General features: G+C 28.4%; 2 protein-coding genes and 1 long non-coding RNA gene across 3 annotated transcripts; all 3 read right to left on the reverse strand.

Annotated features, from left to right (window-relative positions):
* Positions 1 to 419: 419 nt before the first annotated feature.
* On the reverse strand, positions 420 to 4,227 carry LOC107068826 (uncharacterized). Its single transcript, XM_015325609.2, has 9 exons — positions 3,136 to 4,227; positions 2,824 to 2,947; positions 2,494 to 2,738; positions 2,187 to 2,413; positions 1,814 to 2,107; positions 1,380 to 1,568; positions 1,047 to 1,288; positions 654 to 962; positions 420 to 568 (listed from the first exon to the last, which is right to left on the reverse strand). Exons 2-9 carry the CDS (start codon positions 2,904 to 2,906, stop codon positions 442 to 444), a joined length of 1,716 nt encoding a protein of 571 aa, XP_015181095.2. The 5' UTR covers positions 2,907 to 2,947; positions 3,136 to 4,227; the 3' UTR covers positions 420 to 441.
* A 134-nt stretch (positions 4,228 to 4,361) lies between these two features.
* On the reverse strand, positions 4,362 to 6,278 carry LOC107068822 (uncharacterized). Its single transcript, XM_015325603.2, has 5 exons — positions 6,054 to 6,278; positions 5,289 to 5,546; positions 4,941 to 5,178; positions 4,683 to 4,864; positions 4,362 to 4,611 (listed from the first exon to the last, which is right to left on the reverse strand). Exons 1-5 carry the CDS (start codon positions 6,189 to 6,191, stop codon positions 4,408 to 4,410), a joined length of 1,020 nt encoding a protein of 339 aa, XP_015181089.1. The 5' UTR covers positions 6,192 to 6,278; the 3' UTR covers positions 4,362 to 4,407.
* A 3,740-nt stretch (positions 6,279 to 10,018) lies between these two features.
* LOC149033662 (uncharacterized) lies at positions 10,019 to 26,013 on the reverse strand. The gene is made up of 3 exons (XR_016176401.1): positions 25,809 to 26,013; positions 20,781 to 21,019; positions 10,019 to 11,128 (listed from the first exon to the last, which is right to left on the reverse strand). It is a non-coding gene; the product is annotated as an uncharacterized LOC149033662 (long non-coding RNA).

Here is a 26,013-nt window from a genome sequence, read left to right on the forward strand (position 1 = left end):
TTTTTACACTCAAATATAATAGAAAATTGAAAATAAGAATGTGAAAGCAAAGAAAAAGAATCGTTTTATTGATATTTATCATTTACAAGCTATAATAAATATTTATTTATTAATAAAATATAACCTTTTTCCATGGAACAAAATCCAAAATTAACATAAAAATATTGATTATTTCTGTATTTAAAAAATTTTTTTTTGTCAAAACAATGTTCTAAACTATGTTTTTATGAAAAAAAAAAGATTTTTCTTGGACGCTTTTTTTTCAAAATGCTTGCTCCTGAAGAGGTTAAAAATATAATACTGCTTTGGCGGTATATATATAATTTACATAATATAATTAACATGGCAGTGTTTTATTATGAGAATCATAAATTTATAAATAAAATTATAAAATATATATATATATATATATATATATATATATATATATATATATGTGCATCATTTATTATTAGCACTGTTAATCATATACAATAATAAAGTGTATCTTTGCATCCATTCTGTGAATGTTAAATCATCCACAGTTTTATCTACGATAGCCATAACTTCTTGAACTGTTTGATTATTCCTAAAAGAAAATAATTTGAAATATTATACGAATTTTAGATAAATTTGATTTATGTAAATTTCATATTTGTATAAGACATTTTTACCAGGCGTTTAATGCAACATAAAATTCATCGATTTCTTCTTGTGCCTTACAACAGTTATGTTGTGACGATATCAATAATTTCATAGTATTATGATCTTCAATAGAACCGTTTTCTATAAAATTTTGCGAATTATTGCTGTCCACTATTATTGGTATAATACTTTGATACATTGAATTTGTTATTAAATTTTTATAACAGTCTATCAGACAATATATCGGCGCTTTTATCATCGGAAAATAAGGCATAACATTACGTACATTTAAATTTGTCATTAAAACGGACGCTTCCTTGAAGCAGCGTGTTTCATGCCTAAGAAACAAATAATTCAAACGATTTTTCGTTAGTTAAAAATTTTTTGTAGAAAACATTTTTGTAAATATATTGCATGTTCACCTGAAGGATTTGATTTCTCCTTGGAGTATTATTTTTTTTAATGCCCTGATATCCAAGACGTCGTAAAATATCTGTAATTCGGTTGTTAAATCCTTATTCAACCATTCAAAGTTGCTATTGTCGGCTCGTAAAGCTAAAAAGTTCATACACTCTGTATGAATGTTATTTTTTATCCTTGATATTATACATTCGGCTGATTTCAACAGTTGTAACGAACGTTGTATATTTTCCACGCATTTGTCCTATTACATACTTATTATTATAATAATACGTTTATGTGTAATTCTTATTATTACTTATATAATACTATCGAATAATTTCAATATAACTTACTATTTCTGTGTCAATCGTGCGAATTTCCGACAATAATCTTTGAAGTTCTAAATTGGATGCATTGTTATTGCACTCCGATTGGATTACTTTAATTTCATTTTGCAGAATTTTTTCCTCTGTTTCCAATTTATTCACTTCTAATGTCAAAGTTAACCATTCACTCAGGTCATTTTGATTTTCAGTACTCGTCTTTAAAAGTAAAAAAAGTCGCAAGTAATATTTATGAAATGTTATGAGTCAATAATTTTTTTTAACACATTTACTAGCAAGCCACACCAAAAAAAAGAGATTTTTTCCACAGTCAAGAATTTATTTTCTTGTCTATTATCGTCACAAATGTATAATATTGAAGTTTTAATGGAAATTGGTGTTTTACAGATATGCAACACTGGTAACAAATGTGTTAAACAGATTGAAATATAATAATTATTTACCTCGATATTTGTAATATACTTCATAATTTCATTTTCATATTCTTTAGCTTTTAAATGGAAATAAATTTGTTTTGAAACAGTAAAAATATTTTTTCCACATAATCTAGCAATACCAACGTCAATATCTTCCCCATTTGCATCTACACTTTCTACGTTATCGTCTGTAGTTTTGATATCAGTTACAGTTCTCAATTTTATTAAATTTTCAACATCTTGGCATAATGTTTGATATAATTGAGTCCATAACGTAGACACTTTGACATGACCAAGTAAATTCGATATTTCACTTTTCACCTAACGTATCATATATTCATATATTCATATTAATATTTTATTTTAATATAAATAATTTTTGATATAACATATTAAATACCTCTCTTTTGGTTGCACCAAAGCAAAGCGTTGTTACCGTATCTAAACTTTGCTTTAAAATATTTTGATCCAAGTCTTCCGAAGTCTGTGGCATTAACTTTTGACATATCAGTCTCATTTTATTACTATCATCAAGTTGAGAACGTATTTCATTATATTTTATCTTTAATAAATTTTTCTTAATTTTAGCCAAAGCATACTTCGACTTAATATCTTCCAAATGTTTAACTATAAAATTGTTTTATTTTTATATATTAATATAATTTCATTTTTTATATATATATATATAAAAACAAATATTCTCATACCTCTCTGACGGACTAAAAAATCTTGTTCCTCGTATTGTTCTTTCAACAATGAAGAAGAAATTTTGAGTCTACTTCTTTCCGCTTTTAAATATGCAATATTTTTAACGCATTCTATAGTAGAGTCTTTCTTTTTATGTCTTAATTTATACAATAATATATTTTTTCTTACTTCATTAACATCCTTAGTCGTAAATGTTGCATTACCTATTTCAGACCATAATAATTCTAATATTCCTTTAGATAATCTGTAAAAAATAATAATATATTCTTAATTTTATAATTAAGCATAGCACTTATTTTTAACATGCTAACAACAAATGTTAAACAAACGTTTTCTGTATAGTATCTGTACACGCAGTTGGAGGACATTCCAATTTATGTGCCCATTCAAAGTTATTCGTAGGATTGACCATGTTTACTAATCACTTGAATTGTGTCAAAGTGACACTATTAACTAAAAAACAAATATCATTATTAATAACAGAATTTTAATACAATATTAAATACCTCAAATATTTTTATCATAAAACAATATTTGCACATCAACATAATCCTATTTTATGGTTAGAAAAATATTAATAGAAGGAATAAACAAAAAATTAAGTTACCAATAGATAATAGAATCTTTATAAATAAACTTACCATTGAAACCAATAACTTAATAATGGTTGATATTGTTTCTTATAGGTAGACATAAGATAAATTAAAGTTTTATTTATACCAAATTGAACGAAGCACTGAGTTTTCTACAAAGGCTATTCGTAAACGTAAGTTTTTAAAAACCTTCGTTATGGTCGTCCGTCGAAATGCATTCAATTAGGGTGGCGCCACAGTAGCTTCAGGATAAATTTTTGAAGGAAGCGCCAAATATTATTAGAGTAGGATTGAGAAATAAACAAAGAACACAAATTTTACCCGTAACTGTTTTGATATTCACATAATTTTTCATAAAATTAAATGATAAAAAATCAATAAACGTACTATTCACAGTTCGCGAAATAAAATCACTCTAGCTACACGTTTTTTCATCATAATTCTTTAAGGTTATATTTACTACATTATTTTGTACTACGCAAGAAGTTGAAATTTTCAATAATCAACTACTTTAGTCGCCAATAATATTAAATTTTTTAACTCAGCATACTTCAATTCGTTTACAATTGCTATATTCATACCATACTTTTTGTCTACACCAGCGCCATTCTGGAAGGTTTTTGAACTGTAATTTATAGCATATGCTGGACACTTTTTCAAATTTTCTCCCATATGAGATGATACTCCTTACCTATACCCTCCATAGTTATAGGTTAATTTCTCATGAAATAACATAACCTTACTAATAAAATAAAAATCTTTTAAAGATAATTATTCTGAATGTTAAGATAAAATATGAAAATGAACTATTTTCGATTACAGTTTATTTATAAATTTAAAATTTTCTCATTAATGTAAGGGCGTGTTTGATTGGTCGTTGAATGTTGGTAATCGTGACCTGTCACACAATTTAGTACATTCTATCAATCCAGAGTGCTCTAGTGTACGGTTTAGCAATAAATGTTTGAAATGAATATTTTTGAATATATTATTTAAATTAGAATTACACACATACATTCATGGAAAAATTGTATATTAGTTATAGTGCATAATTAAAAAATTCGTAATATATAGAAAATAGAAGTAGAATTAAAAAATTATTATATTATACATGCAACCGCGCGATTTATTTTATTTTTAATTTGGTATCATTGTATGAGGGCGGTTAAAATTGGCGGGAAACGAGTATAAAATACATAAATAAATGAAGTTTGAATAAAATTTCAAGTAGGTATAATTAATATAAAATAATAAGAATAATTTTTAAGGCAATCTTTTCTTAATTTGATTAATAAACTTTATTCAATGTATATACAAGAATTACAATTTAAATACAGCTTTACTAATGTCACCTTTTTTTAATGCTTCCAAAGCTTCACGATATTGTGAAAGCGTATAAACTTTAATACCTAATTTTTCATAATCCAAATATTGATCACCCATAGCTTCCAAAAGACCTAATGATCTAGGAAACGTATGAGGATTTATATTCACTCCCACAATAGATAATTCTTTTTTGAATACCTATATAAATAAATAATAATTAGTATAATTTAAAAAAAAGTCAAACAATTGTATATAAACAATTCCCTTACTTTATACGGTTCGATGGACATTTTTGTTTTAGGATTAGCTGCACCAAAAACACAAAGACAACCACCAGGTTTTAATAAATTCATAGCGGCTTCCATAGCAGGACCAGAACCGCTACAGTCTATGACTAAATCAAACTCATCATTTGCAAGTTGATTAGGTTCTTTTAGCTTGTAGTTTAAATCTGAAAATATTTAAGTAGTGTAGTTATGATAAAAATAGTTTTTGAAATTAACAATTATTAATATATATATATATACCAAGTTGAGAAGCCATCTTTCTTCGTTTTTCTTGAGGCTCGCTAATTGTTACTGTATTTCGTAATCCACGAAGATGTAACAAGCAAGACCAGAGAAGACCAATGATACCTGCTCCCATAACCAAAACTTGATATCCTACATGTATCGTACCAATCTTTTTTAATCCATGAGCCAAACAAGATAATGGTTCTGCAAGTGCAGCTTGATGCATTTGAACTCTATCCGGTATTAAGTATACCTTAAAATTATTATTATTATTTAATATCTATTATTACATATATGTACTTATAAGTTAACATAATGAGATAGATTTGATAAAAATATCATTTTTCTTGTATGTAAATGTACCTGAGATTCTGGAACAAGGACATGAGTTGCCCAGCCACCATTTCGAAAAATACCAATAGTGTTTCTTAATCCACCGTCTTTACAAAAATGATAATTTCCAACATGACAGTCAGTACACTTATAGCATCCATTGTTAGGATCTACTGTAACTCTTTGACCAACTTTAAAATTAGTTACTGCTTTTCCAACTTCATCAACTATACCACAGAATTCATGTCCAAGTGTAAAAGGTCCATCTTGCTTGCATGTAAATGCACCCTGTGTATAAAATATTATTTTTATTAAATTTAATATGAATTAGTATATAAAATTCACTTAAATCATATCGATTCAATTACGTTTTTACATAAAAAAAATATTTCTTAATTCATATAAATATTTATTATATTTTTATTATCAACACATTTCGTGATACTTTGTGTTGCAACTTCTTTCGCGATAATAATAAAAAGTGAAATGAATAAATGGTAGTAAATGAAACATAAAACGTAAAAGATCAAAAAGACAATTTTTTGGAATTTAATTTATAATGTATAATTTGTGAATGTGTGTAAGATGTAAAAAATATTTAATTAAAAAAATTATATATGAAAGAAGCATGACGCGTTTCGGTACATGTACGTAAAAATAAATATAATTCACTTGTTCCTATATTTAAATTTGGTAATCAAATGAAGCAGTTAATTCAATTACAATTAAAGGCAATTAAGTGACGTAACGAGAATTCTCGCGACAAAATTATCAATTTAAAATTAAATGACGTACTTCCAAAATATGCAAATCCGTCCCACAAATTCCAGAATAAGCGACTTTAATTCGAACTTCGTCCGGTTTTGGAATAGGAATCGATGTCCTTTTCAAAGTTAGCGTTTTACTTGATGGATCGAACGATAGATACTCCATGTTTTTTTTTTTAATATTTTTCAGAAGACAATACTCTAACACTCTTTAACACTCTCAATTCGAGATCAAAACTCATACTAAAAACAGCTGTAGATTCTCCGGTTATTTATAAGCCGTTTGCATGGAAATTTTTTACTTAATTTATCAGGGTCATGTGATGTTACTTAATCGTTGAACTTAATAATGACGTGCCTTCTACATTCCTAGTTGGTCAATAAACATCAAAGATATCTTAGAGCAAATATATTCTTCATGTATCGTATTTACTATGAAAGTTCTAAAGTTCGTTTAAAAGTTTAACGTTCGATTAAATTCTTTTACAAATATATTAAATAAATTCCGTACGGGTGACGAGATATCTTGTTTTTATGTTTTCGATTTTTTTGGGGGCACCCTAAAATGTATCGTACGCATTGTGTTAATTGATCAAACAAAATTAATGCTAATTGATTTTTCCTTTTGTTTGTATTTCAAAGTTGAAGAATGAAAAAACAAATGAATGTATTAATATCAACGATATACGAATAGTAGAAATTTTCTAGCACATGAAATTTTGAAGTTTGTTAAATATAAAAAAGAAAATATTGTTAAAATCAACATATTATGGACATAAACTAGCAAGGGTCATATTTTTTCAGATTTATTTTCTTAAAAAATGAAAATTGAACAGCCCTCAGGTGCTTTTCATCCTATTCATGTTATAGATTTCAGGACAACAATGTGCTTCGTTAACCGAAATCCCTATGGAACACCCCATGACATCGATCCCGTCAATGGAAAGGTACAGTTAGGTCAACATGATCGTTTGCTTTAACACCTGCTTTACCAAGTAACTTCAGAACTTTTATTATTAGTCTAACAAACAAAAAGGTAAAGAAAAAAAGAAAGAAAATTATCTCCTTCATCGATGATGAAAGACAGGTTTAAGCATGATTATAAGATGACCTTTGATTTAAAATAGAAACTATGTTTGCTTTTAGATTAACTATTTATTATAATAGACATTGTACTATGATATTTACTACTTTTTGGTTGTCAGCCATTAATTCGGATAATGTATTGATACGTGTCCGAGTCAGGTATAAAGAGGTATACTTAATTTTACGATATTTTCAATCATAATTAATTATTTGTTATCGATGCCTCATTTATATGGATAAAGAATTCTACTTATTATTTTCATAAATTATTTCTTATATTATAAATATTTACAAAATAGTGAAAATGTGCAGTAGAAATTGTTAGTTATACTATACGAAAACTTTTTTATTTGGGACAGTTATGTTTTTTACTATTAATTTAAAAATTTGAAATTTTTACCGTATATTAAATCGTCTCTAAAGTTTCGAATATTTTCCTACTAAAGTTTAACATAAATAATATTTTAAATTTTATATAATTTTACTTAATATTGTATCATCTATTTTCATCAATTAAATAAAAATCAGAAAACTTATGAACAATAAACACGGTAGATACGATTAATTTTGCTTAATTATAACAGATATTATTTTAATATTATCACGAAGTACCCCTCTTGCGGGGTTTCCGATTTTCCTCTCCCGTTTTCATCGAGTCGCAACAAATACACGAGGAAAATTCATTCATGCTCCGGCTCGGGATGAACGAGCGTTCTTCGATTCACGAGAAATTTCGGGTCAACGGGACAGAGTTGCCGGGATAGAAGCTAGCTGCACCAGGAACCGGAAATGAGGTCGAGAATGACGTCATCGCGTTCAGTGCCGTTCATTCAACCCCCGGGGATGAAGTGGGTCACCAGGCCAACTTACTCCCTCAACCCCTTGGTTAAATCATGAAAACGATTCTCTGCTCCAGAAAACGCACGCACGCTTCTCTCCACTCTTCCCCTTCTCACCAACATCCATCCACCCACCGCCTAGTATCTACCACCCAACACTCAACTCACCCCTCAACCAGTAACACCCACCAACCCCCTTAGTCGACTCTCGTCGATTCACGCGTCGCATCGCTCGATGAACGAATAGAATTTCTCAATGCACTTTTCAACTGATCATAACTCGTTCTCTCTCTCTCTCTCTCTCTCTTTTTTATTTTTGAACAACATCAAGTGAGAATGGAATATGATATATTTTCGTATGCATATAGACGTTACAAATTGATCTCACATAACTCGACGAAATCTATGTGTATATTCCACATGAATAGCTATTGATAAACATTACAATACTGTGGGTGCATGCTAGAATCTGCTATATGCATGCTCCTACCTATACACAACATTTTAATGATTAAAAATATTTATTTGTTTAATTTTATATTAAATTAAGCTATTTTACGATATGCATACCATACATTTCCATAAAATTTTCCAATGCAATTTTATCTCCGAAAAACGAAAACACGTAACTACGATGTCAATAAAAATCTTTTGAATACAATATATCTGTAGAATTGTATGTTACTTTTGTCACCTATCGGATTTTTCCACACGTCCATCTGAAAAGTCGTGACTTTGATTTGAGTATCTTTGAAAGAATGACGTCATGAATATCCGGAATAAATCTATCTTCCGAGTATTAAAAAAGATAAGGGAAGATGATTTTTATATGTCACGTTCGATAGATCAAACGTGAGAATAAAAAATAAATGTTTTTATTCTTCTTGTTTTTGTTTTTTTTGTTTTTAAGGATTTTAAAGATGATATAGTTGTATCGGTATTATTCACTTACACGAATAACCAGCAATTCCATATTTCTTTTTTCACTCAGTTTTTTACTCTTTATAGTCGTCTCTAATTTGCGAGGTACTTCATTTAAAAAATCTCTCTCTCTCTTTCTCTTTCTTTTAAGTAGGGGCCATTTTTAACTTACATTTTTTATTAATCGTTTCTAAACTCACTCAGAGGGTCGTCGTTTTTAATCGACGGCGAGGTAAAAAAAAAAGGAAGAAGATTTATTCGTAACAAGTTAGTATCGTCATTAAAGAGTGGTTCACAATGTTTACTGAAATAAACATAAAATTGTTCGATCGTGATAGGAAATGTGAAAGAAAGTTGCTTTACAATTAATACAAAAAGATCCTTCCTATTAAACCATAAAGTTCTCTATTCAGAGAATAAACGGTAGGTCTTTTTAGGAATAAAAAGTAAACGATGGTATCGAACCATCTAATATCTATGTAGCTCCATTTCGTTGAATCACAAATTTGCTAAAGATATAAATGTCCACAGATGGTCTTGAGGATAGCTGACAAGCAGACCGGAAGTTAGCCGAGTCGTTTAACCATGGATTAGTCAGCAAAACATAAGCAGACAAGCAGGTGTCCATTTTCCATCCGGAAATGACTCAGTGAGAAGCAGGTCTCTTCTCTCTTCGTGAGATATATTCGGAACTCAACCCCTTGTGTCCACCTACGCTTTACAATGTGAATGCATCTGAGATAGTAAGTATTTGAGTTGATCATGTTTCCAAGGTAAATTTGTGTGTGTGTGTGTGTGTGTGTGTGTGTGTGTGTGTGTGTGTGTGTGTGTGTGTGTGTGTGTGTGTGTGTGTGTGTGTGTGTGTGTGTGTGTAGAAAAGTGAGGCATACAATTTCATTCAATAATGGACTACATTTGACTGTCTCCTTGGTGCATATATGGTATGCCTGTATACATAGGTTATGTTAGATGGGTAGAATAGAAAGAAGATTTAAAATGTCTGTGTGTATATTTGTAAGCAAGACGTTCTCTTTTCTTCGACCTGCTTTGTTAAAGTTCTCTTTAGGCCGGAAGTTCGTGATCTTCCTGTCTGGGTTTCCTCCCTATTACGAAAAGGATAGGAAAAGGGTCTAGAAACTAATGCAACTTAGAGTTTCAAATTTTATCGTTACATTCACAACGAAAATTATAAGATTATTGTTATTTGCATTCGTATGTACTTACATATATATACAAGTGATATATTTATAAGTATTGCATAACAGTTCGTTTTATCTATATAATGGAAGATTTATTATTTTAATATTTTATAAATTATAAAATCACTTACTATACACTACTGTCGTCATTATTTATTTATACATACTTTTTCTTTCTCTATCTACAATACATATGTAAATTCTTACGTAGATAAGAAAAACTTTAATAATACTAGGATGCATGTTATTTATCATTCATAAGGAACTATCAGCTCATATCTAAAACAGAGCTTGTTGATATTTCTGTTATTGTATTTGTGTTATCTCGATTTTTCTATCTACTGTTACGTTCTACCTACGTTCTATTTTAACCTGAAAGCAAATTCGAAGAAACAGGTTCGAAATTGGCTGAAATTGAAAGGTCACACAAATAGGTAGACCTAAATTGGTTAACGATATTTTGTGATGGAAAGTAATTATATCCATTTATATCTAATACGATTGATGCTTAATAAAAAATACTAATAGTAAAATCGATTTAACAAATACGTTTGTTTCGAAACTAATTTCACGCTATATGTTTTTGTTAGTTTCCTTTTAAATTTAATACATAGAAGATACTAATTCCGTTATAGAAATTGATATTGAATAATATAATTCCAGATATTAAAATCGTATACTCCTAATAAACTACTGAATGAAACCAAATCAGTATCGGTTTTTGTTAGATGATCCTCAACGAAACAAGTTGACATTTGAGATTCTCTTTGCATTCATGTACATAAGTGGTTGGAAAGAATGGAGTGAAAAATAATAGGTTTATTTTACATAATCAACCACACGATGATATGTTTTGACATTATATTTAAGAAACGAACCCACTTTTGACGTTAACGCGGTATGCTGTTGGGTGAATGGTCTCTCTCATCGACGTCACTACTTTTGAAACTAGGTCACCATAGGATCCCCTCCTTCATACCACCTGCATCACTTATCCCCTCTATCAATGAAGGTATATAGTCGTTTAAGAGGCCGACCATCCAGGTGAACTCGTTTATCTGGAAAAGCAGAAAATCGAAAAATAAGAGAAGAGGAGAGAATTAAACGAAAGGAGAAAAGATGAAAGCAGTAATTCGTTCGCATCCATTTATTTACTCAACGTACATCACTTTGATAATTATTCTTGTTACGTTCGTTAAATAACACATTTTTTACTTATTACATACACCAAAAGGTTAAGGATTAGGAGATAGCAAAGAGAGTTTAACAAAAACTTTGATAAATATGTGATAATATATTTTCGCAATTATAAAGATTTCATTTTCTTATCAATACGAACACATTTGCTAATTCAATTTATTCTTTGTTACTGGATGTATTAGTTTATTTGATAAAAAAAAAAAAACAAAGAAATGTAAGAGAAAAGAAATTGATAAGAAAGAGGAAAATAGGACAAACACATTACATACATACATACAAATATACTATCAAAGAATCTATATAAAAAGAATTGATTCAAATTTCAAGGTCGGCTACTTGGAATAAAAATTCAACGAAGACCGAAGAAGGAGAGAAACGTATAAAACGATTTAATTCAATGGCTATGCATAGAAGATCTAACCAACCCGTAAACTTATCGGTTAGATACACATATGTGACCTTACTAAAATCGTTGAATAGAATTAATCAGATCACCGACCTCCCGCCCCCGATATCCGTTTTCGAGCAACGGCTATCTCTCTTGTCTTACAACGACATTTTCACTTGTTACATAACCCACATCCAATGTGTACATAAATACGTACTACACATATACTTAAGTACATAAGTTATATATATATGTATGTGTATCCTGCGTGATGCAATGAACAAAACAAGTGAATGATAGATTTATGATAGACATGGATGGACATATATGCGAAAGTGTATATATGTACGTGTGTGTGTGTGTGTATCATTATAAAGAATTGAAATGATAAAATGATACATGTATATTGAGTGGTTCTTACGTGAATTTTTTCATATGGAAAGTATTGAATGATTACTATAAAAATGTTGCACAAATTTTAAGATGTAAGATGCCCTGAGAAAATACGATTTCATTCTATCAATTTTAAGGATATTTGTCGACACACATATATACACGTACATACATAGTTGCGAATATCGACGAAATACGTGGAATAGTAATACAAGTTTCATCCTTCTTTCTCTCTCTCTCTCTCTCTTTCTCTCTTTCTGTCTGAACGACGAAGAGAGAGAAAGCAATTTCAACGTAACCACATACGTCCGATGATTTACCTGCGGCAAAATGCACGCTGTAAACGCTTTCAATTGTAGGATGCTACGAGTGTGCGTAGCATCTCTCTCCATTAAACCCTACTCGTTTTTCACGTTGACATCCACCACCCATGACATGTGATTTAATTAAATGGTTTGTCCAAGTATACTCTGGAGAAAAATTTTAACAGAGATATTTTATATGCATGCATGCATGTATGCATGCATAGATCCAATTTGTTGACCTTCTATTCTCTTTATCGACAAATTATAATACGTGATCTATACATTGAAATTACATAAACGTATTTTTGTGTTCTTCTTAGTTTTATCACGTTTAAGTAACAAACATACATAGACTGATTAATGAACGTTTACATAAGTTGGATCTTCTCCAGAGAATAATCACAAATTTCACGCTAATCACCAAGGTAAATTGTGTGTAAATATACAGGATGGTTAAAAAGAAAGGATTTATAACTTTCAAGGTAAATAGTTTTTGGCAAATGATGAACAAAAATGTCATAGTAAATATGGGTTAAAAACATTTTATTATATTATTTTTGAATATTTATATAAATATTATTTTCAAAGTTTTTACGTTTATTAGGACCTTTTTTTTCATCGTTTGTCGAGAAATTACGAACCTATCCTCTTTTGTTAGCATCCTGTATTACTATATATGAACACGTAAGTGATCAATTAGAGACCCTTATTTTTTTGTCAAAGTAAAGAAAATTTGGAAGAAGTATGTAAAAAAAAAAATGGTGAGAAAAAGAAAGAAAGAAAGGAAAGAAAAACAAAAAAAAGGGGCATTCCTTGAGCGGTTCCTGTAATTACTAAGCGATGCTGTTGCCAGAGATATCCGAAGAGAAAGGGGGGAAAATAAAAAGGTGGCAATAAATTCCCAACGGCGAAGAATAAACGTCGAGGTCGAGAGCTGGAGTTTCTACTTTCTTCGTCTCTCTCTCTCTCTTTCTCTCTCTTTCTCTCTTTCTGTCAATAAAATTCTATCTTTCTTTCTCTCTCTCTCTCTTTTTTTCTATCTCATGCATTTCTAACTTCTTCGTAATTTCCTCTATTTACGAGACCATAAGAAATTGTTATATACATTTATTTATGTTCCTAACAGTGTTTTAAAAAGAAATACATATATATATATATATATATATATTATACTAATGTACGTAACTAATGTAAATTTCTGTTTAGTGTTGATTTAATGAAAAATAATACGGACGATGATATTTATTATGACATACATACGTAATTTACAAAATTACATTTTGTAATTTGAAAGATTAGTTAAAGAAAAAAAGAGAGAGAAGACAAAATAGGGGAAGGTTTTTCCCCAAGGGACCATAATTGTGATTTATTCATTATATTTTAACTCGTATTTTAATTTTGTAGACGATAAATTTTATATTTAGTTCCTTTCCTGTATATTTCATTTTTCCGTTTGAATACGCTTTCGATCTTAGTTAGTTAAAGAAAAAAAAAACTCCACTCAAAGATTAAGAGAAATATTCTGAAGGGTCATAAAATTCCATATCTGAACTGTTCGGAGTTTTTTTTCTTTTTTTTTTTATTATATTTCTCTCTGAACCTCACAATTTGAAATTAAAATTATTGAAAAATGAAAAAAAAAAAAATAGAAGAAATAATATGCATGAATGTTTTTCTACCTTGTTGGAAGTATTCATTTTTAAGGAACACACGCCACACTTCCGTATCATAAATTTCCCTTTTAGCAATTCGTTTGAAACTTTACGTAAGCTCCCCAGTTTCCACCATCGACTCTTCCTCTTTACGAGGAATTCTATTTATTACTAGATGTATATGTGTATACCTATATAGACATATGTATCTACTTGTATTGTACATAGGAAATTTAGGAAAACTTCGAAATGGAATCGGTCAACCATTCAACCATGTTACCAACCAATATGTACCGACCAATTCTCGTTAAGTTTGAATTTAGTAAGAAAAAGTATGATACTTTAATGGATGTATCAATACGGACATCATGTAAGAAGCTTTATAGGTCGAGTTAGATCACTACTCAAGAAATACCTCGACATTTAAACACCAACCCTTCTTACTTATATGTATATATGTATATATTACGTAAAATGTTTATCATTTATAATTCATATTAATTTGTTTTCACTATCTTTTATAATACAATAGACATCATGAGAAAGTTTATAGTAACTTTCTATATCTGTACTTTTAGATGCAACTTCTAAGAAGACTTCGAAACATTATTTGATTATACCAAGTTGTCCAATTAAAACTAAAGTTATTATTAATATTATTTTGTTTTATTACTTCGTTTACAATCTCGTATGGGAAAGAAATTTGATAAGAATAATGTTAAAATAACTTTCTGCATATTATAGTTTAAATAATATCACAATGTTATTAATAATAATTTTTGAATTAATTCATTTTTATATATATATAAACTTTTAATAAAAATATTCAATTATTCTTTAGTTTCAAAATAAAAAAGATACAAAATAATAGCAGTCATCGAGATAACGAAAGCTATTCAAAATGTTGAATAAAAAATAATAACAAAATATTTCTTATAAAGTTTTTTTGTGTATAAATGAAGACATCAAAATACATAAATAATCAACTAAATACATAAATGAATTGGAAATAAGTAGAAAATATTCAAGAAAGTTCCGAAACAAATATTTCATCAAATTCTTCTATAATAAAGAGATGAAAATATTATACATATATAAATAAATAATGAATAAATAAATACTTATAGAAATTCAAAATGAATAACCCAAATATCACAGGTAGATAAAATGATTTAACGATCGTTGTTGGTATTATAAATTTAGTTATATAAATCTAAATATTCGCACGTGCTTATGCATGTGTTTGAGAGACTTTTCTGGCCTAGCAACCAATTCGAAATTAAACCGTACCGTTAATGCAACGAGAAGGGCTGGGCATGATGGATGAAGGGGGATAGGAGGAAGAAGAGGGGTAGACCCAGCAACAGCATCCCTTCAGCGATAGCACGTTTCGACGGACGACGCGCCGGTGCGAAGACGGAGATCTTTGAAGGAGGGTGGGTATAGTACTGGAGAATGGCCGGATAATGGTGTGCGAGAGAGAAAGAGAAAGAGGAAGAAAACACGAGAGAAAGAGAGAGAGAGAGAGAGAGAGAGAGACACGTGAACGGAAAGCGGAAGCAACGGAGCCGCTCAATGAAAGAGCTCTACCCCTGCAACGGATGCGAATGGGCTGGCATCCCATTGAAGGTGCCTTGGATATTCGCATTGCGTATGCGCAGGGTTGACGTGTTTCTCTTTATCGAGCAAAAGCTTCTCTCTCTCTCTCTCTCTCTCTCTCTCTCTTTCTACACTGTTCTACTATATCATTTTTCCTCTAGCCATTCTCTTCTCTACCACGAGAAAACATGTTCACTAGAAAAGAGATTCGTCTATATAGAAATATATACATATATATGTATATATTTATATAAAGATCTAGATATTTCTATTTGTGTATACACACACACACACACATACGAATACGCATACATGTATGCATGCGAACCTCCTGTTTTCTTTTTCATATGTAATCGATCTAATCCCTTACGTAAGCAGAAAAACAAAAGACATTCATCTCGATATTAAATCTGATACAACGTAACACTGATGTCAAACCGACCAAAGCATTTGCTCTAATTTCCATCAACGAACCTTTCTTTTTTAACCGAAAGATTAATGAATATATAGGTGTGTGTGTGTTCTTTTTGTTTTCTATAGGTCGTTAATTGAATTCAGGTAGACAGATCTATTTTTTACTAATTAATTAAATGTATAAATTTAATCTGATCTTCTTATATAACTAATTAGTCACTAATTAATAGAACTTCCAGATATTTCTATTCTTTTTTATTTCTTTTTTCTTATTTATGCTTACGATTTAGGTATCCTAAATGATCAAATCAAAATAAAATGATCAAAGAAAAAAAATGAGAAATAATCGATGTTTCTAATGAAACGATAGCTTTGACGTGTCGTGGGCGTACTTCCGTTTCAACTTTAATCACTTGTCAGTGGTAATAAACCCACAACTATTTCGGTTAACTAATTTTAATGATCCAAATACTTTCGATAACGAATAGGATCAATTAACGAGAAAGATCCTTTTGATATCAGCTTCAACTTTCGTGATATGTCAAAGTGAAACATTAGTCTTTTGAACAGTTCCTTTGATATGCGACGATCGGAGGGGGATTATTAAAGTGTCGTCAAATGTTATGAACTTGATTAAATTAGATTATGGATCGTAAGACTCGTGTCGGTCGATAAATTGAGTCATCGTCGATTGTATCGAATTCGTTGGATAATTAAATTCAATGTTAAAGTTCGTTTGTTCATTCGTGTGAATTGTTACGGAAATTTCATTAATAAGTTATTACATTGAATTTTCTTTTTAATAAATACCACCAGGAAATTATATTTGTAAGCCGTGGGGAAAAACAAACGCGATTTAATTTATATAATTCATTTAAATTATATAATCATTCATAAATTATATAATTCTTTCGTTCGTTCGTGGAATAATATCGAACCAAGTTTTTGAATAAAATCGAACTTTATTGTATATGAAAAGCAAAATCAAAACTTTGTTATTAAATTACCAATGAAATTGGATTTGACAAAGAAATATTCATAAAAAAGAAATAAAGAAATAAAATTAAAAAAAAAAAGAAATTATTATTTCATTCGAACAAACGAAATAATGGTTGGAATAACGAATAATATAAACAAGGAAGGATGTTGGTAGTAGTAGTCGCCTATGTATGTATATTGGTATAAGTTTAATTGTTACGTCTATAGAACAGAATGTGCAGGAAGGGAACGAGGTCTCATGACATTTCCCGTAGACATTTCTTTATTCAAACTCGGTTGGTGCTATTCGTTGCAGTTGAAGACAACACGTGCTGCTTCTTTCGTATATTTATCTTTTCCTTACTTCCCTCTTTCCTTTGCACAAATCGCCGACGCGTGATTCCCTTCTCACGTTTCGCCTAAAAAGAGTTACGCGTATTACACATCATGCATATGTGTTTATAACGGGTAAAGCATTTAAAACAGATCATTCTAATTATTTGATTATTATAGACGATAGAATCTAAATTTCTATTGTCTCGCGGTTTCGAAAAGAACATAATTATGTGTTATATTTTTATTTTGTAAAATCCAATGAAGTTTACTGTATACGTTCCTAAAATACCCTACTCTCTCTGGATAATATTATATGTATATAGAAAAATATAAAAAAAATAATAATAATATTTATTATTATTATTTTCATTATTATTTTTTTTTATTATTATTTTTTTATTTTTTTTTATTATTATTTTTTTTTATTAAAGTGAAAACTTCTTTAGAATGGGTGTGATATGAAAAAATGTAACGGAGCGGTAGGCGGCGGTGTAACAGAGCAGCGGGTGTCTATGAAACGGCCAAAATAGTAAATAAGAAGAGAAAAGGAGACAAACGAGCCTCGTGAAAAAGTCTCGTAAACGATCCTCGTAAAAGAACCTCGGAAAAGAGCCTCACTCGCTAGGCTGTTACACTGCCGCCTACCGCTCCGTTACATTTTTTCAAATCACACCCATTCTAGAGAAGTTTTCACTTCAAAAAATATTAACCTGTGATTTATTACCCTCGTAATTAAATAAGTTTCGTTTGACACATTTTTTTGTATCCTCGATAGCAATCGAGAGATATTTGGGTGGCCTATTTTAAATACTTCATCCGGTATATTTTATACATATGGTTCCCATAGACGTTACAAATTTCTAATCTAGATCTCATTGCTGGTACTACCTTTGAATATCCTTTCTCACGTTCATTAATCTTTAGATTTTCTTTCCCAATAAAATTACGAAACTTTTGATACATTAATTATATTCGTAAGATATCTAACATTGTAATTTCCTATTTGAAAACGAAACTTGAATTAATGCGATTAACTTGCTGAAGTTGATCAATGTGTGAAAATGTTTACCTAACTCAATCTAAATATAGAATAGGTGTACAGTTAGTAGTAAGCTAACAATAAGGTGTCTGAGAATGTTATAATCCATTTGGTATATGATCCAGAGATGAGTTTATGGCAAATTACAATTTATGAATACTGAAAAGAATTTTTCTATAGAGGGACAATTTCTTTCTGAAAAATTAATAACTGGAAGAAAAAGTTTTTTGCAAAAATATTTTAGATTTAATTCGAAACTTTGACGCAACTTTAGGTGGACTATAACACACTTATTGTTAGACACCTTATATTATATCAAAATTATAATAATTATATTATATATATATATAGTATATATTATATTAATATATATTATATTAATATTAATTATATTAATAGTAATTATTTTATTATATTAATATTAATATTTATTATATTATATATTATTTACTATATAATATTTAATTATTATATTATAAATATATATAATATTTATATTAATTAATTATATATATAATATAATTATTTATATATATAATATATTATATAGAAAATAAATTCATTTTTACATGTTTCAAGATGATCGATAAAATTGAAATCAAATAACAAATTTTCTTGGTTAAATTTCATACGTTAACAAAATGTTAAAGAGAACTAAGGAGATTCATGAAAACGATATCTACAGAGAAATACACAAAGTAACCACAACACAAAATATAATGGATTTGGGTTTTTCTTGGAAAAAAAAAAAAAGAAGACAACCATAAAATAGCGTTGACAAGATGAATAGTAAAAACGGCAGGAGCTATGATTCAAAAGCTGATCCGCAGGTATGGTTCCTTGTTACAATATCTCATAGCATTTTTCCTACCACCCTGACCTTTACAGAAATCTTTTGTTTAGCTGCAACATCCGCTTTTTCCTAATACCTTTTTTTCTTCTTAAACACCTCCTAGACCTTTCTTTCTTTCTTTTTTCTTTTTTCTGTTAAAATCGAAGAAGACACTTCTTTCAAAGCACAATGAAAGTAGGAATGACTATCCAATTTCAAACTAACTATAATAGAATTTGTTAGCTGTTATTGTGAATTCTATATATTTTTCAACACGTAAAAAATTGATCGATCTTCCTGTTTCTATCGATAACATCTTCTTCCGTTTTACATATACAACATACATAAGCGAGGGAAGTTGTACAAACGGGAAGTAGTTGATGACGTAAATAATTAACGTCCAAAATTACTCAACGCCTAACGGATTATTTTTGCAAAGATTCCTGGCCGTTCAACGGCCAAACGTTCTATTCTATCATTAACTCGTGTTTACTCTTGTTTGATTTAATACCAAACAACCCACGCACGCATCGTTCCTTTCTCATCAGAAATCCTAAAACTCGTTAAGATTTTCTTATACCCTCTCGACGATTCGAATTATATCGTATTAAAAGAGAAATACAAAATGAAAAAGAAAAATAAAATGAGAATTGAAAATTATTTTTTCTCATTTTTATTTTATACGCATCATTTGACACGAAAAATCGTTTAAATGATGATCCAAATATTTACAAAATGAATTAAAAAGTATTTCTCTTGAAAAAAAAAAAATGACAAAAGTATATACTTCTATGAAAATCATTTAGTTATTCAGAATATTCTTTTGTTGATTTGTACATTTTTTTTTTTTAATAAAAATAAAATAATTATCTTTTAATTAATATTTAAAAATCAACACAAAATATTTCTTATTCAATATTATTTTTAATTTTGTTTACAATAAATATTCTTTCCTTATTTTTTCCCTAATAACAGAAAATATTGAAAAATATTGAATACATGTGTATTTAATATTAACCAGTTAAGTATGGCGATCTGTGCGCAGAGTAGTGCGCTCCGGTGTGTGTCGCGAAAATCAAGCGATGACGGATATAGTCGTCGTCAAACACACAGAGTAAGTGACGCTGTTAAAATATTGGATAGTCAAAAAGACGACTTTATTTTAGAAAATGAACAATTTTCTTAGTAATGTACACAAATAAAAATTTACAATTGTAATTCACAAAAATGTAAAAATTTATTCTTGACTTTTTTTTTCACCTCTAAACATTTTAAACAAATATTAAAATTTCCGAATATAATTTAGTTTTACGCCAAAATTACAATTTAAACATCATATTGTAACAAATTTTTACGCATGACGAATATAGACGTCATAACACCAAATTTTGCTACATCCCCATGACGGATATAGTAGTCAAACACGCTTAACTGATTAAAGACATTAAAAATCTTTTTTTTTTTTTAATATTAAATACACGTGTATTTGAATATTTATCAATATTTTCTGCTACTAGGATTTTTATGAATGAAAACAGATAATTATAATATCAATATTATGTAAGATGACTCACATAAAGTAGTACACACATGTATAATAATCTTATAGTAAACTCAGACCATTCTTGGCGTGTTCTGTTCTGTTGTTAACTGGAACCATCAAAGGCGCTTCCATTTAGAGTGCGAAACTACGTGGGCGATCTTCTTCCTGTCTAGCTTTCAACAAGCGTTTCGCCAACTCGCATTCCGAGGTGTTTGTAGCCCGATTAAAATATACTCGAGAATTTGCATCAGCGAAACGAAACTAAACGATCTAAAAAAAAAAAAAAACCAAACAAAAAAAAGTGAAAAAAAAAATAACAAAAAAGGAAAAGAAAATACTGAGAAAGTTCGAGGTTTGTATTTCACTTTGAAATCTGATATACTAAACGTTGAACCAGCTACAGGTGATGATTACGCATTCGTATTATTTGCCTATCAAGTGAATTCCTCAAAGTGGTTTATCGACCAATAAATACTTTGTTTTTTATTATTCTTCTTAATTTGTTTCTTAAATTTATTCATCGTTGAAAATTAACTGCAAATTTTACGGTTAAAAATGACGACGAATGACTCTCTAGTTTGGCGCATTTTCAAAATTATTTTCAGTTTGGTGCATAAATGTGAAATATTTACGATTTTTTCTTTTTTTTTTTTGTTGACAAAAATTGTTCAAAAAATTTGTAAATAATAATTAAAAGAACATATATTTTTTTTTAAATATATTTAGATAACTTATACAATTACAATAATATTAATATATATTTGTATGAAATCTGCAAAAGGCAGAAAATTGAAAGAAGAAAATTTGTTAACTAATTATTTTTTCTTTACTTAAATCAATGCTAAAGACCATACTTGTTAGTTTATGTTCATAAATAATTCTACATTTGATTTAATTAATTAATTAACAACATATTCTTTTATTTAAAATTGTCATAACTGTTAATAACTTTTATGGAACCCAAAAGATGTGGAAACGAATTTGATAATATGATACATATTCTCATTTTACTAATTCAAATAATATCACAATATTTGCATTGTTCGATGAACTGAAATATTTGTTCATATGAAATTTATAATATTATAATATATATTATAATATTTAAATATATATATTATAAATAATATTAAAAATATAAATCTAATATAAATATAAATTAAATTAATTATTATAATTAATTAAATCAAATAAAATATAATATAAAAATAAATAATAAAATAAAATTAAAAAATATAAATTATATATTACAATACGATTTATTATACGATATTATACAATTTTTATTTTTTATTAATTAGAAAAATCACAAAATCATTTTAAAAATGATTGATTTCCATTAAATAGAAATATTAAAATAATAACATTCCAAAAGAATGAAAATAATTTTCTCTGTTTATAAGTATTGAATATTTATGAAACGATCAAAATCTTAGGTAGGAAATTCAAGATCCATAAAGATCGTAAAAGATGGAAGATCAAGTTCTCCTCCGTCTGGCCGGAAACGGATATGACGTAGTTCTAATAGTAACTGTTCGTTCGAGCTTCGAACAAGTCTCGAGAAAAGGAAAAGCAACTAATAATAATAATAATTTCTTAGCATCTAACGTTTTTTCGAATGATCATCAAGAAAACAATACGATTTTATCATTTAAAAATAATAAAAATAGAACAAGAAAAAATAAGAAACATCGGCAAACATTTTTCTGTTTCTTTTTTTTTTTTTTTTTTAATAAAATCGATTTTAATAAAACGATCGTAATTTGTTCAAATATTTTCATCATTGAGGCAAGCTTTCGAGCTTTCTGCAAACGAATGCTTGTAAGTTATTCGTTCGACGAATCATTGAAGGACATTTGAACTTCCTACTTAAACGGAAACGGAAATGACGCAAAGGATCAATCGGTTAACAACGTAATAGAAAAAGTTTTGCAATATTGCGCGCGACAACCGGAAGTACCCGAATGCCGGATGTTTTCCTGTACAAAGGAAATATAATCATTCGATCGATAACTCGATTTCTAGAATCCCCGGTTCAATACTCGAGATAACTAATTGATTGATTATCGAAGAAATCTCTCTGATCAAAATATATTAATTATTATATAAATACATATATGTATTAGGTGTAGCGGAAAATTCAGTTCGTTTTTAGAATTAAATTTTCATATATTTTAATGAGCTTTATTGAATAATATAATTGTTATCATTATTTTTCACTTCTTGCTAACGTGATAACAATTTTTATGTCACATTAGAATAAAAATGTCTATCCCTAAAGGCAAAAACTTGAATAAACTTGAATCAGTGTTTGTTTGAACGGACAAAATTTTCCAGTAGACCGAATATATTCAAAAAAAAAAAAAGATACCTGAATCATAATCGATCATTAATAATATCAGTTATCTAATTTTTGCAATAAAGTTCAATTACTTAACCAGTTAAACGTGTTTGACGACTATATCCGTCATGAAGATGTGGCAAAATTTGGTGTTATGACGTCTATATTCGTCATGCGTAAAAATTTGTTACAATATGATGTTTAAATTGTAATTTTGGCGTAAAACTAAATTATATTCGGAAATTTTAATATTTGTTTAAAATGCTTAGAGGTGAAAAAAAAGTCAAGAATAAATTTTTACAATTTTATGAATTACAATTGTAAATTTTTATTTGTGTAAATTACTAAGAAAATTGTTCATTTTCTAAAATAAAGTCGTCTTTTTGACTATCCAATATTTTAACAGCGTCACTTACTCTGTGCGTTTGACGACTATATCCGTCATCGCTTGATTATCGCGACACACACCGGAGCGCACTACTCTGCGCACAGATCGTCACACTTAACTGGTTAAATAATTTCGAAATTTGATGCCTAATCAAAAGTGTATATACAAAAAATGAAAATTTATAAGTTATACTACAGATATTAATTATTTTTGAAATATATTGATCGATGAATACACAGGATATATATATCGATCATAATTTAATTGATGATATGTAGAAAAACAAACAAACCACGATCAATTTAGGTATGGTGGATAGAGGTAAGGAGTAAAATCTCTTATGGGAGAAAATGTGAAAAAGTGACCATCGTTTTCTGTAAATAACCTCTGTTCAAAAACCTTTCAGAATGGCGCTGGTATAAACACTTGGTATGGTATAAATGTAGCAATTGTAAATGTATTGTAATTGTTTATTTTTCAATCCTACTCTAATAATATTTGACGTTTCCTTTAAAAATTACCATGATGCTAATGTGGCGCCACATTTTCAATTAGTTCGTCAATTAGTTCGATTTCGACGGACACTTTTCATATACAGAGATGTTACTCCTTACCTCTACCCTCCATAAATTAAGGCCAAATATGTATTAATATTCTAACAGAATTTATTTGTTGTTTTTTTTTGCATTATCATCCTTATCAAAATTAATTTATCACTTAACAATATATCAACGTCGTCATCCGTTAGCAATAACAAAATAGCACTTTCATCGTGATCTCATTTCCTTTGTGATTATAGTAAGAGCCATCCAAGGTAGTCTGTTGTCCCGAGCGGATGAATGAGGCTTACTTATTTATGCGCGTCCAATCGTGGCAACCAGAGTCAATCGATCGATCTTCATACGCAAGCACACTCGATCGGTATTTCATTCAAAGGAACTTCTAAGTATCGTTTAGTATTTTATATTAGCATAGAATGCCTAATATTTTTGATACAAGCACTAAACGAAAGTATTGACAGAAAATAAATTAATATTCTCTGTAAATCCTTTATTAAAATATTCTTTTTTCTCAATACAACATCTCTCTATATATTTTTAATTAATTATCTTTATATAATATTAAATATAATTAAAAATATTTTTTTAATATATTATTATATTATTTATATTTATATTTATATATTATATTTATTTTTTATTATATTAAATAAATATATTAATTAATAATAATATTATATATTAATTATTATTATTATATATATAATTAATACATATAATATATTATTAATATATTGTAATATTTATATTTAATTATAATATTTTTATAATAATATAGTATTATATTTATATGTTATATTTATTTTTTATTATATTTATATAAATATTAATTAATATATTTATTTGATATTATATTTAATATTAAAAATAATTTAATTATCTTTAATTATCATATTAATTTATTTTATTTTAATGGAGAAAAAAATATTTTTAATATTATACATATTGTAGATCGTGAAAGATTAAATTGTAGGTACGATCAAAAAAATAGTTTTCAATAATTAAAAATAGTTATTAATTTAAAAAAGGAACCCGATGAGCATATTTTATATTATTTCTATTTAAATTGAGATTCGAGAGATATTTTTTTCATAAAAAGAAACAATTTCATAGAGTATCTTACTATTTTTTTTTACGAATTTATAGAAAATTAATTAGTCAATATTAATACATTTTTTTCCGTATTGCGGATTGAAAAGTTTCAAGGTTGTAATATTTGACGTATAGAAAATGTTTACTTTTTTATTTTGTCTTGTTCTACTAATACCATTATTATTAATATGAGATTACTGTCACTGTCATATTAATAATATTATTGTAACCACACCACATTTATTATGAATATTATCGTAACGGCAATGCTTATACATTATTGTGAGACCGTTAAACTTAAACACTACAAGACCCCTCTTATTTCCGCTTACACGCTTTCTCGCTTCCTTCCGGGGTTCTTTTCAAACCCCTCACCAACTTCCCAAACAAAACCTTCTATTTCCTCAGTTTTCATTTTCCAAAACCCCGAGAAACATCTTTCGTACCTAACAATACTATTCACATAACAACTTCTTTGAATCTTTTGAAAATCATTTCACTTATACACATCCGTCTTACTAACACAATGAAATAAAGAAAAAAAACATCTCAAAAACAAATTCCACACTTATTTAAATCTATTTCCGTTCACGAAAAAGTTACAAAAATAAATATTAAATTTTGTCTAAATTGACTACCCCCATAAAATAAATCCCAATTATCGTTAAATAAACCAACCTGTTTTTTTCGTTCATTATTATTATTATTATTAACGAAATAAAACATTCTTTCTTACACTAACGATCAGCAGTTCGTTTAACATCAACTAAAACCGTTAATTTCTTACACAGTATTATTTCAATCTAACCGTAACAGATGTAAACAAACTACTGAGACATCACCACCTATCTTTGTGATCATCTCATTTTGTAAACATAAAGAA

This window comes from Polistes dominula, unplaced genomic scaffold (assembly GCF_049000335.1).
Source record: "Polistes dominula isolate Pdom_NZ unplaced genomic scaffold, Pdom_raw_medaka contig_28, whole genome shotgun sequence".
Lineage (NCBI taxonomy): Eukaryota > Metazoa > Arthropoda > Insecta > Hymenoptera > Vespidae > Polistes > Polistes dominula.